Source organism: Heterodontus francisci, chromosome 11 (genome assembly GCF_036365525.1).
Source record: "Heterodontus francisci isolate sHetFra1 chromosome 11, sHetFra1.hap1, whole genome shotgun sequence".
Lineage (NCBI taxonomy): Eukaryota > Metazoa > Chordata > Chondrichthyes > Heterodontiformes > Heterodontidae > Heterodontus > Heterodontus francisci.
The window spans coordinates 56,761,761-56,774,318 of NC_090381.1; the positions used below are offsets into that span (position 1 = coordinate 56,761,761).

Sequence of the window (12,558 nt, forward strand, 5' to 3'; positions counted from 1 at the left end):
ATTAGACGCTGAATTGGGAAATTGTAGCTTAATGTGGATTTTGATAGGAGAGTACAACCCTGTCAATGGAACATCGATGTCCATCTTGGAAAGAAAAGTATAAAGAATGTTGTAAAGAATGATTTGGTGCTGCAGTCGAGCAATCTGATCAGTTTCTGAAGAGTATAATCAACAGGAGGGTACTGCTCATTGGTGATTGTATGTGTAACTTTTCATCTTCTTCTTAGGCAGTCCCTTGGGAATGAAGATGACTTTCTTCCACTCCAGGGTTGTGGGTCCTTAGGTGACTGCACTGTCCAATTCTGGATCCGCACACTCTACCACAGGTGGGGCAGGTGGTGTTTGGTGAGGCGAGTGAATGGGATGCTCGAAATTCTGAACACTCCTTCCGCTGTTTGCACTTGGTCGCTGCCTGGGCATGTTGACGTTATTCGAACTGGCTGGCACTTTCGTGGATGCTTCTTCTCCATTTTGGGCGGTCTCGGGCAAGAGATTCCCACAAATCGGTGGAGATGTCACATTTTTTCAGGGAGACTTTAAGGACATCCTTCTAGCGTTTCCTCTGCTCTCCTGGTAGACTCTTGCCGTGACGGAGCTCGGAGTAGAAAGCTTGCTTTGCGAGTCTTGTGTCAGGCATGTGGACTATGTGGCCCGCCCAGCGTCACTGACTAGCCAGGACCAGTGTCTTGATACTGGGGATGTTGGCTTGAGAGAGGACAACGATATTGGAGCACCTGTCCTGTCACTGAATTTGCAGGATCTTGCGATATCTTTCCAGGGCTTTGAGATGTCTGCTGTACAGTGTCCATGTTTCTGACGCATACAGGAGGGCAGATAACACTATCTCTTCCTGTTGACATTATGCGCAGTCGATGGCTTTCTGCACCATTGGGAATCCCGCTATCTTGGAAAATCCACGTGCCTGCTCATCCCACTTCACTCTGCTTAGAGAGAAAACGATGAACTCACCTCTCCTTACAGACAGTGCCTCCATCACCTCTTGGATGCAGCAATGGATAGGGTACTGGGAGATGCTTGCGATGTTACCTGCTGCTGCCTGGAATGATCCTGAGGTGTAGAAATTGAGACTCATGGTGACCTTGATGGCAACTGGCAGTTCCAACATCGCCCTGGTGTGAAGCTTCTGGTCATGTAGATGGAGGTGGCACAGTTTTGTGACCATCTCTTTGTTGAATCTGAGTCAGCTCATGCATTGCTGCTGGGTGAGATGGAGGTAGGAGAAGTGCTCTCTGAAAACCAGTGCTGGATAGGGCCTTCTGTGGAGAGTCCTCCTCCTCCTCCTCCCTCTACACAGAATCTCTCCTCTCTGCAGCCTCTGCTTCATTTCTCAGTCATGTTGCAGACCCAGGGGCACTGCAACTACAGACCCAGAACTGTTGCAGTCTTGGTATGGACAGGCTACCAAATCCTCTACTTTCCCTGTATGGATGCATCAACTGACCACAACCCCTCCAAAAACAAGCCACAGTACTTCCACAAACTTTGCTAATGCAGAAGTAAGTGAAAAGCACCTGCAAGTTGGATGGCTGGCCCTTTAAGTCGTGTTAGTGGGGGTCCCCTGTGCAGCCGCATGCATGTTCAGCGGAGAGTGATTAGCTCAGGCATACACTGAAATTGTGCGGTCCAGGTTTCCAGAACCTTCGCCAAATCAGCCTGAACGACTGATTGACGTCACTAATCGAGCACTTCTGGTGCATCTGGCACAGGCCCTGCACGCCCGGATCAGCACCCATCCCATCATGGGGCTGTGCAGCCTGCCCTGGAAGTGGCTGGAAGCTTGTCACCCACCATTTTCTTACTTTGGGACTTCCAAAGCATTGGCACCAGTGGCATTACGGAGACCAATTTTGTAACCATTAGGTGTATGATGAGAAATAGTGATTACATTTTAAAAGTATGAAGAAAGAATCACCTGAATGAAATCTCAAACCTAGATTTCCATTCCCATATCCCAGGCACAATCAGATGGTAAGATGTTGGGGGGTGGGGGTTGTGGGGGGCAGGTGGTGAAGGGAGGCTGGTGCTTGTCTCAACTTCCCAAAATTTATTTCACTAACAGGATACCAATACAATATTATCAAAGATCATAAAAGCATAATTACAAGTAGGAAAAATATTATCATGAGAATAACTGATATTTATCTCATTGCTGTAAGAATCAGACTAACGCATTACAAGAATTACGGGCGGCACAGTGGCGCAGTGGTTAGCACCGCAGCCTCACAGCTCTAGCAACCCGGGTTCAGCTCTGGGTACTGCCTGTGTGGAGTTTGCAAGTTCTCCTTGTGTCTGCGTGGGTTTTCGCTGGGTACTCCGGTTTCCTTCCACCACCAAAAGACTTGCAGGTTGATAGGTAAATTGGCCATTATAAATTGCTCCTAGTATAGGTAGGTGGTAGGAGAATATAGAGACAGGTGGGGATGTGATAGGAATATGGGATTAGTGTAGGATTAGTATAAATGGGTGGTTGATGGTCAGCACAGACTCGGGTGGGCCGAAGGGCCTGTTTCAGTGCTGTATCTCTAAATAAATAAATACATTTTAGTTATGCTACTTAAAATAAAAAAGGGGTAACACTTATTAGCTGTCATTGACCATGTCCTTGATCTTCAGCAGTACTAAATCTGTTAAAGTATGGCACATATACTAACATCTAGTTGATAAATGTGATGACGTTTGTAGTCATTGAAAAGCATAATGTTTAGCTAGCATTTTGAGTGAATCTTCACTTGGAAGTGCAGTGCTTGAGCAACATTTACCTATTGTCAACATTTGTGAAATGATTTTAGTTAAGATTTACCATTCTTCAAAATTATTTATTTAAACTAGATGAAATAAATGCCTATCTGTAGTCAACTACTAAGAGCAACTGTTCCTCTGATTGTCCTTTAATCCCCACGTGAAAGCACTCACCCTCCAACAGGAACTTGTTTGTGCTGACACAGGTGGCGGATCACATGTTGTGAACCCACATTTTATAGTCCCATTGTACATAGTGTTGGAATCACACCAACCTGCACCACCTCTGACATAGGTCTAATGAAAGTATAGGTATGAGTCAGGATTATGGCGTGTAGGTGGCATTGGAGGAACAGGACCTGCCAGCACCCTTCTTCACTTGTCGAGTCCAGGGATTGGGACCTCCACGGCCTGTAAAAATAAAAAAAAAGTTGCTATCTTGGCCCCATATTTTATACATTCATTGAGACTGCAAAGCACTCTGCAAGATCTGACGGTCATTGTGGACTGCATGAGCTACAGGTGTGCTTGATAGAACTGCAGTTCACCGTGGAGCTCAGGAAACTTCGTAGCCACCAGTATGGGTACTCCCGAGAGCAGAGATTCTAAACCTAGTCAAAGTATCTCTCATGAATGATCCAGACTACTGCCACTGAGGCTTTGGGTTCCTTTTTTCTGGGTTCCACAAAATGGGAAATCAGATGTAGAGATCCATCAAGCAGAGGTTTACATCACTGGCCAGAGGTCTGCTTCCATGCAGGTCAAAGGACATGCTGAAGAAGTGCACAGCATGAGGGCATAGATGGAGCAGGCATGGATAAGGATGCTCATTCTTACCTGGACACTATATCTAGCCCACTCAGCCTTCCTTACATGATAAAAAATTAAAATGGACATGATCAGCCAACTGCTGCAGTATTAGATGTAGCTAAGTAAGTTGAAGGACAGATCATGACGGGAGAAGGTGAGAAAAAGATTTACAAATATGATACCAGAATTGAGAGTTTATATGAGGAAATGCTGAACAGGCTGGGGCTCTTTTCTCTAGAAGATAGAGAATATTAGAGGTCTTTAAAATGATTAAGACTTTAGACAGGATAGACATAAAGAAAATGTTTCCACTTGTGGGTGAGACCAAACTCAGGATCATAAATATAAGATAACCACTAATAAATCCAATAAGGACTTCAGGAAAAACTTCTTTACCCAGAGAGTGCGGAGAATGTATAATTTACTACTATATGGAGTAGTTGAAATGAATAACATGGATGCATTTCAGTGGAAACTAGATAAGAAATTGAGAGAGAAATTAATAGAAAGATATGATAACAAGGTTAGATGAAGTAGGATGGGAGGATGCTTGTATGCAGCACAAACTCATAGACATGTTGGACTGACCTACCTGTGCTGTAAATTCTATGTAATTCTATACAATATGGAGTAGCACACCACAAGGAGAGACAGGGCAACCTCAATCCAAAAGCCTCCTACTGATACCCAGGAACCAGTCACGAGTCTTACCTCCTGCCATTGTAGGAAACCTTGAGCTTCCCCTGCTCCGGGCTTGCCATTAGATTCGATTTTTAGTGGAGCCCTCCTGCTGCCTGAAATCCCTCTCCTGCCCACTGGCCATATATCTTCTCCAGTGGGTTCAGGTGGGAGACTGACTCTGATCATGCAGATGAGGCCCAGGAGTTAACATTTCTCAGGCCTCACTTTGCAAGACTTCACGTCTGATGCAACCTTTTTGCTCATCATTAAAATCTCCCATTTTCCATATTGTTTGAAACAGCTAACAGGACTAGTTTTTATATTGAAGAAACCTTTCTTCATTTGGCTTAATATATTTCGATTGAACCAGGTAAGCTAATTTCTGACAAAAGAAAAATACTGCGTATGTTGGAAATCTGAGATAAAAATAGAAAATGCTGGAACTACGCCGCAAGTCAGGCAGCATCTGTGGAAAGAGAAACAGTTAATGTTTCAGATTGTTGACCTTTCATCAGACTGGAAAATGGTAGTGATGTCATATGTTTTAAGCAAGTATAGAGACAGGGGAAGTGGTGAAGGGAGGAAAGAAAAGGGAACATTTATGATTGGGAGAAAGGGAGAAGAGATTAAGTGACAAAAGGGAGGGTGCAAGGTGAAAGTAGGTGGTAATGGGACAAGTAAAGAAACAAAAGTTGGATCTAGAGGAGGTATTCTGCATCAACAGAATCATTACCAACAGATGCTGTCCAAAAAATTGGGAGCAGTGGTTATGATCTGAATTTGTTGAACTCATTGTTGAATCCAGAAGGCTGTAAAGTGCCCAATCGAAAGATGAGGTGCTGTTCCTTGAGCTTCCATTGAGCTTCATTGGAACAGAGAGATCAGAGGGGGAGTGAGGTGGAGAATTAAAATGACACGGCTATTTTCCTGTTGTTTTTCCCTTTGTTCTTTTATACGGCTGACAATAGGCATGACCTGAATTTGGTAACTGATGGCACTGTTGCTTCATATGCACCCTCCTACTTATGAAAGCTAATAGCATGCATGTTTAACAATTGTAAGATATGGTTATGTTGTGTTAAAAAGAATAAAGGCACACTACAATGTACTCATTGTACAATGTGCCATGATCAAACATACCTCTGGATGAAACATAATCTATTACATATACACATTCATTGGCTTATTTCTACTATGAATTCAATTACATCTGGAGGAAGACTTATTCTGATCATTATGTGTTTCAGCATTATAATGCATCATGCTTATCAATGTGTTGAAAATGAATGGGATAGAATTTGATGCCAGATATTATCTGGAGGGTGTGTTATGAAAGTGCTTCTGTATTTTTTGTTAAATATATTTATTGAGGACTTTTATTTAATTTGTGAAGATGGATTCATTGGAAGGCTAAAGATTTCATAGAAGCTGGACTTTGCTTTGTTGTTGACAGTTCATTGAAAGGACACTGAGATGTTGTTTAAAACAGCCTTGCTGGAAATCATGTGCTTTAAGCAATAAACAACAGAAACCTTGGTGACCTGGGGAAGATGTTTACAGAGAAGTGACAGGTTGAAATTTATAGGGGGTTAGTTTGCCAGTAAAAGAATTGGCTGTGTCATATCAATATGTTGAAGCAATATCATCGTCGGGAGGAGGATAAGCAAGCACAGGTATGTCAGGCAGTGAAGGATGAAAGGAATAGTGAAGATGAAGCAGAAGGATGCCTAAACAATTCTCAAATTGAATCCCCTACTATCCATGCTGGCATCCATGGGAAACATTATAAATTGGTTGGCCTTGGCAAACAGGGCATCAGTGACCCTCTTACTTGATGCTCACATGGACTAGTCTGACTAATATCACTGATAACACATAATGCAGCCCAGCGAGTGCTGAGACAGAATAACAGAGGATTGTAATTCCTTTCACCACTATAGGAAATGCTTGGTCAGTTGAGTGGGCTGCAGCTCTTGCTATAACAGGCTGCACAGATCTCTGACATCTTCTCTGGAGTGACACAGCCTCCTGATGCATCACTCATCAAAAAACTGCATCTTTCAAGTCTTGATTGCCCAAATTCTAGAACTACATTCTGTTCTAAATTCACAATGGTTTGTCATGACTGGTGTTCTTGAATTCACATTGGCTTCAGATAACAGGGGCCAATACAAGGGTAATCTGATTGGAGTTTTAAAGATATTAAAGGGAATTGATAGGGTAGATAGAAATAAACTATTTCTACTAGTTGGTAGTCTAGGACCAGGGAACATAGCCTAAAAATTACAGCCAGGCCTTTCAGGAGTGATGTTCGGGAACACTTCCATCCACAAAGGGTGATAGAAGTTTGGAACTCTATTCCACAAATGTCAGTTGATGCTGGGTCAATTGTTAATTTTAAAACTGTAATTGATAAATTTCTGTAAACCAAAGGTATTAAGTGATATGGGCCAAAGGTGGGCATACGGAGTTAGGTCATAGATCAGCCATGTTCTCATTGAATGGTGGAACAGTCTCAAGGGGCTGAATGGCCTACTCCTGTTCTTAAGTTTCTGTTAGCATTTACTGTCTCAAGTCCATTTTGAATGATTATTGCAGAACTGGTGCGAATCTCATCAGAATGGTAATGTGTTACTTGCACTCTGTCTGACATCAGCCCATTGCATGATGATGCACAGCAGCAGTGGGAGCAGAAAGTTGCACTTAGATGAAATTTAATACAATGCAGACAATTAAAGTGAAGTGGTAGAAGAGGGGATGTTGGGGGTGCAGTGGGGAGGTGCATAAATTCCTTCAAAATTTCCAAAAGCACTGTACCTCAGTGACAGTCTTTACTAAGTCAGAAAAAAGTCAATGTTCATTTACAATGCATTTATCTGGATAATAGGCAACCAATATTCTACAGGATCTGATTTGGTTAATTATTATTAACAGCGTCAAAATAGTATGATACTTTAAGAAGACTTTAGATGCATACAAGGCTTTTATATGAGAAGCTGCCTTAAGGTTTATTAGCAAAGTATGCATTTACATTGTCTTTTCCCAATAACATCATTGGCATTTCCCAGAACTTGAATATGGTACCATTGAGTATAATTCATGGAAGCACATTTCTGCATTGCTGTAAAACAGAATTTTGAAGACATTTTAAAATAGTTCTAAGTTTCTTTATAATCAGCTTAGCACTGAGTCAATTCAGTTAAGGAAATGGCTCCCTTCATAGATTATGTATATCAACAATACTTCTTTAAAAGTAGCTAGAATCATTAAAGAGCAGCCCCTGTATTTTAACACCAAGCAGCAACATTGCTATAGCACCCAGATGTCACCTTTTACATTATGTTATGGTTTGATATGTTTGAGCTGTCACATGGATTGACATTTCTTTGTCCTTCACAGTTAGTTGAGTTTGAACCAGTCAAATTCAAAGCCACGAGTCAGTTATACAAATATGTCTTAGCAAATTGAATCTTTTTCTTTATAAAAAAAAACTCAAATGAAACTGTAGCATTACGATAAAAGGTCTACATAGAACGCAAATACAAAAGGTTGTGGATGTGAATGATTTGTCAGAATTGAATTTAGACAAATACAAGATTTGATGAGTAAATATTTGACCCCCGTGGTTACTGCTCCCAGATGCTGTTATTATATTACAGCTAGTTTCACATTGAAGTGACATTTCTGTTAGTTTATGACTGTGGATTCATAACTTTAAGTACAGCATGCTTTCTTTTTGATACAGAATGCAATTAATTGCATTCAGATGCTTGAGGTGCAAAAGGAAATAAGACTGCAATCACAAAGTAAGTTCAAAGCCCATGCCAGAGTTGTCGCCAGGTCCCGAGATTCACAGGATTTTTCCTTTAAAAAAAAAAGTCTTGATATTTAAAACTAATATGGGTTAAGTCATGATGGCAACCGTGCTTTCCGGCTGGCCTGCTCCTAGGCCAGAAAAGAACTCCAGTGCCAGACGAATGTGAATTGGAATGAAGACATAGGCTGTATATAGAACCATAGCCACAATGATAAGCAAAACAGAATTGAAGATGGTCTGTTCCCAGGGCTCCAGCACATAACTGCATGTAATAAGCAGATATTGATAATACAGCCAGGACAAGGCTTCCTTCACATCTTTCATGTCCATATCTCTCACTCTGTGTGTAGAGGGAAGTTAACCTAAATAAAGAGAGAATTCAATTAAGATAAAAGTCACTGATAAATGCATCACTTGTCATTGCTGCTTTACTTTTGCACGATTGAGAAACTTTCCACTGTCACATCGAACTTCTTGAAAATTAACTAGGGAAAATGTAGACTATTTACACAAGACATTTCCTTCAGTCTTCCCAATATTTAGTTGCAGGAAATTGTTGTTCATCCAGTACTGGAGACAGTGGGCATCAAGGGTGTCATCAGCATACATGTAGAAATTGACCCTGTGTTTTAAGATGATGCCATGAGGGGCAGCATGTAGATGAGAAATAGGAGGGGGCTATGGATAGTTCCTTGGGGGACTCCAGAAGTAAGGATGTGAGAGAGGGAAGAGAATTAAAGGCTCTCTGGCCATGACTGGGTAGATGAATGGAGTCAGACAAGTGCAGTGCCACCCAGTTGGACAATGGAAGACTGCATTGTAGGAGGATGTTGTGATCAACTGTCACAACAGGCTCCAGACAGATCAAGTAGGAAGATCAAAGATAGTTTACTGCTGTTAGATAGGATGTCATTTGTGACTTTGATAAGTGCCATTTCAGTACTGTGGCAGGGATGGAAACCTGGTTGGTGGGATTCAAACACAGAGTTCTGGGAAAGTTGAGTGTGGATTTGGAAGGTGACAGCATGTTCAACGACTTTGGAGAGGAAAGGGAGGTTGGAGATGAGCAGTAGTGCACAAGGACAGATGGGCAATGGAGGACTTTTTGATGACAGGGTGATGGCTGCAGATTTGAAAGGGAGGGGGACAGTACCTTAGGAGAGAGAACCATTTACACTTACAGCTAACACAGGCACCCAGAAGAGAAGTTTGGTGGTCAGCAGTTTGGTAGGAAAAGCGTTGAGAGAGCAGTAGGTGGGTCCCCTGCACAAGCCGAACTTGGAAAAGACATGAGGGGAGATAGGAGAGAAATTAGAGAAAGATATGGGTTCTGGGATATGGAAGGAGAATGCTTTGGGGGTGGGGGTTGGCTTGGTGGGTGAAGGGAACAGAGAGATGCAGCAGAGACATCTGATCTATTTCCTTTTGCAGTCTTGCACAATTTACCACATCTCTCAATTTGTTGCCAGTAAATTGTTATTTTTCCTCTCAATACCCAAGGCATCTGAACTTGGGTATTGAGAAATCTGATAGTCTCAATCTTTGTGACAAAGGAGTCCATGAGTTCCTCACTTGTTTAATGTGAGGGTGGATGAAGCAGGGGAAAGGAGTTTAAGAAGACGGTTCATTGTGCAGTAAATAAGTCAGGGGTTATTTTTGCATTCCAGCATTACCCTGCAGTCATGATCAATTTCAGCAGAGATCAGAGTCTGATAGTACATGATGTTGCCCAGTTAGATCTGGCACCAGATACACTCAAGGTTGCATCCCTTGGACTCAATGGAGCAAGGCATCTCTCAAGACTCTCTTCATAACTTTAACCCTTTATCCCTGGTAACTTTATAGTGAATTTACATGGCAATTTTCCCATTGCTTTTCTATATTTCCTATAATGGGGGTGCCTAAATTGTGTACAACACTCCAGTTGCAACCTAAGTAAGCTCTTAAAGTTCAAAATCGCATCACTGTTTCTGAATTCTGTGTCTTGAGATAAAGTTATCAGGTCTTTTGGTTATGCCATTACCTTTAATGACCTGTACATCTGTATGTCAAGATCACTCTATTCCATGTTAAATCTTTCCACATCTGTACTCTTACTTCCAAAATATATTATTTGACATTTTTCGACATAGAAATGTATCTGCTACTTGTTTGCCTATCATGCGATCTTATCTGTCCTTTTGCAGTCTTTCACAATTTACCACATCTCTCAATTTGTTGCCAGTAAATTGTTATTTTTCCTCTCAATACCCAAGTTCAGATCATTTACAAATATAGTAAATAAGTGGCCCCAATACACACTTCTATGGAACCTGACTTACATCATTCCAGTCTGAAAAACTTGCCCCCTCTAACAATTCCTCAATTGATGTGGTTACAATTCCAACCACCACAGCTGTATATCACGTACAAACTACAGCACCTTTTAGAGATCAAATTGTTTGCGCAAAACGTGTTCTCGTAGAAAGAGCACAGTTGGACAGATGTCAAACTCTAACTTACATGATAAGTCTAAACTATCATTTTGGACTATATTCAGCAAAAGTTATTTTGACACAGTCGGGTAGAAATTGGTACATGTCTCGCCCGTTATTTGGGGGTAAAATGGGTGTAATGTATACCAATTTCCAAGTGTGCGATCAAATCTGCACCAGTGACATGGCACCAGCCAGATTGGTCCTCACTGTTTTTAGGTGTACCTGATAGCTGCCTCAAATCAGCACTGGAGCAACTTCAATATGTAAAAGGTCCTGTACCTGTTTCAGAACCCTTCTGGGAAATGTATGAACTAGCTGGAGCATGTGTCCTACGAGTTCAGACTACTTTTCCCAATTCTACAGCAGTCATTGAAGGATATGGTGGGCAAGGCCTTTTTAAAAGCTTATCCTTTTGTGAAGCATGGGGGAGTAAGTGTGCTCCTCCCAGCCCCACTGTAGGCTACTGCCAGCTTGTATCTCCCTCCTCCATGTACTGGAGCTTGTGATGCTCCTTTGGGTTACTGACAATCCTCGCCCTCTGTCTCCTGGTTTCCGAATTACCCACCAATGGAAACAATCTTTCACTGTTTATCCACAGTAAAGTGTTCTCGTTTCGCCCACCCCTTTACTGCCTGCTCCTGTCTCGGCGCCGCTCCCACTCACCACCTTGTTGCTTCCGGCTCTGCAGAAAACACAACACTGAGGCACACACTCACCCCACTGCATTCTTCTCTTCACCCCCGCCCGAGCCCCGGGTTCTGTCACCACCGCCCCATCTCACTCCCGGAATCCAATATCGCAACCGCACCGCAGTCCCAGTCTCCCGAACCCCGCAGTCCCAGTCTCCCGATCGTTTCGCAGTCCCGATCCCAGTCTCTCGAACCCCGCAGTCCCAGTCTCCCTTGTCCCGCAGTCTCCCGAACCCCGCAGTCCCAGTCTCCCTTGTCCCGCAGTCTCCCGAACCCCGCAGTCCCAGTCTCCCGCGTCCCGCAGTCTCCCGACTCCCGCAGTCCGAGTCTCTCGAACCCCACAGTCTCCCTCGTCCCGCAGTCTCCCGATAGTTCCGCAGTCCCGATCCCAGTCTCCCGAGTCCCGCAGTCCCAGTCTCCCTAGTCCCGCAGTCTCCCGAACCCCGCAGTCCCAGTCTCCCTCGTCCCGCAGTCCCAGTCTCCCTAGTCCTGCAGTTTCCCGAATCCCGCAGTCCCGATCCCAGTCTCCCGAGCCCTGCAGTGCCATTCCCAGTCTCCCGAATCCCACTCCCAGTCTCCCATCCAGTGCAACCCCAATCCCTCCACATATGTACCGGCTTTGGCAGGATTGCTATTGCGGCGCGAAGTTTAAGAGGCTTATTCAAGCACATACAGCAACCTTGAGCATAACACGGATGGGCTGGATTAATCTATTTATCTAACACCCTTCCTCCAGGGTAAGGCTTCATTGGAGCAAAAAGTTAATATACGCTGGTATTTACGAACTCAATTATCAGATCGCTACAGTTCATTCAATTACATGGAATGGTCCTGACCGATAATGATCATCTAGAAATAAGAGGTTACTGTCAAAAGATGATGCTGAAAAACGGGATAAAAATCCCATCCCACTTCAATGTATAACATAATGTTCATGGAATTGATTTCAGGCCAATAATTTAAACTCATGATTATAATACCTATTATAAACAGCTGAAATTTTCCTCAATTTATATAATCGAAATCAAGATTACAGATCTGTATTCATTCCTGATTATCTGTTTTTAGATAAAGTCATGGAATTAAAGGGACATTGGCAATTTAGGATACAAAATTGGCTGTGAGACAGAAAGTAACAATGAACAGTTTTTTCAAACTAGAGGGAACTATAAAGTGGTGTCTCCCGGGGTTGATATAGGGACCATTGTTCTTTTTGATAGATATTAACGAGCTGGACCTGGGTAGACAGGGCGTAATTTCAAAGTTTGCAGATGAGACAAAGCTTGGAAATGTAGCGTATAGTGAGGAGGATAGTCTGGTGCAA

General features: G+C 42.8%; 1 protein-coding gene across 1 annotated transcript; it reads right to left on the bottom strand.

Moving 5' to 3' along the window:
- Nucleotides 1-7,513: 7,513 nt before the first annotated feature.
- On the bottom strand, nt 7,514-11,217 carry sptssb (serine palmitoyltransferase, small subunit B). Its single transcript, XM_068041451.1, has 2 exons — nt 11,167-11,217; nt 7,514-8,430 (listed from the first exon to the last, which is right to left on the bottom strand). The coding sequence occupies exon 2, from the start codon at nt 8,396-8,398 to the stop codon at nt 8,156-8,158; it is 243 nt and encodes an 80-aa protein (XP_067897552.1). The 5' UTR covers nt 8,399-8,430; nt 11,167-11,217; the 3' UTR covers nt 7,514-8,155.
- Between the last annotated feature and the right edge of the window lie 1,341 nt (nt 11,218-12,558).

Bases quoted from the DNA above. Each gene is read 5' to 3' on its own strand.
- sptssb (XM_068041451.1), bottom strand. From the start codon at position 8,398: ATGGACATGAAAGATGTGAAGGAAGCCTTGTCCTGGCTGTATTATCAA.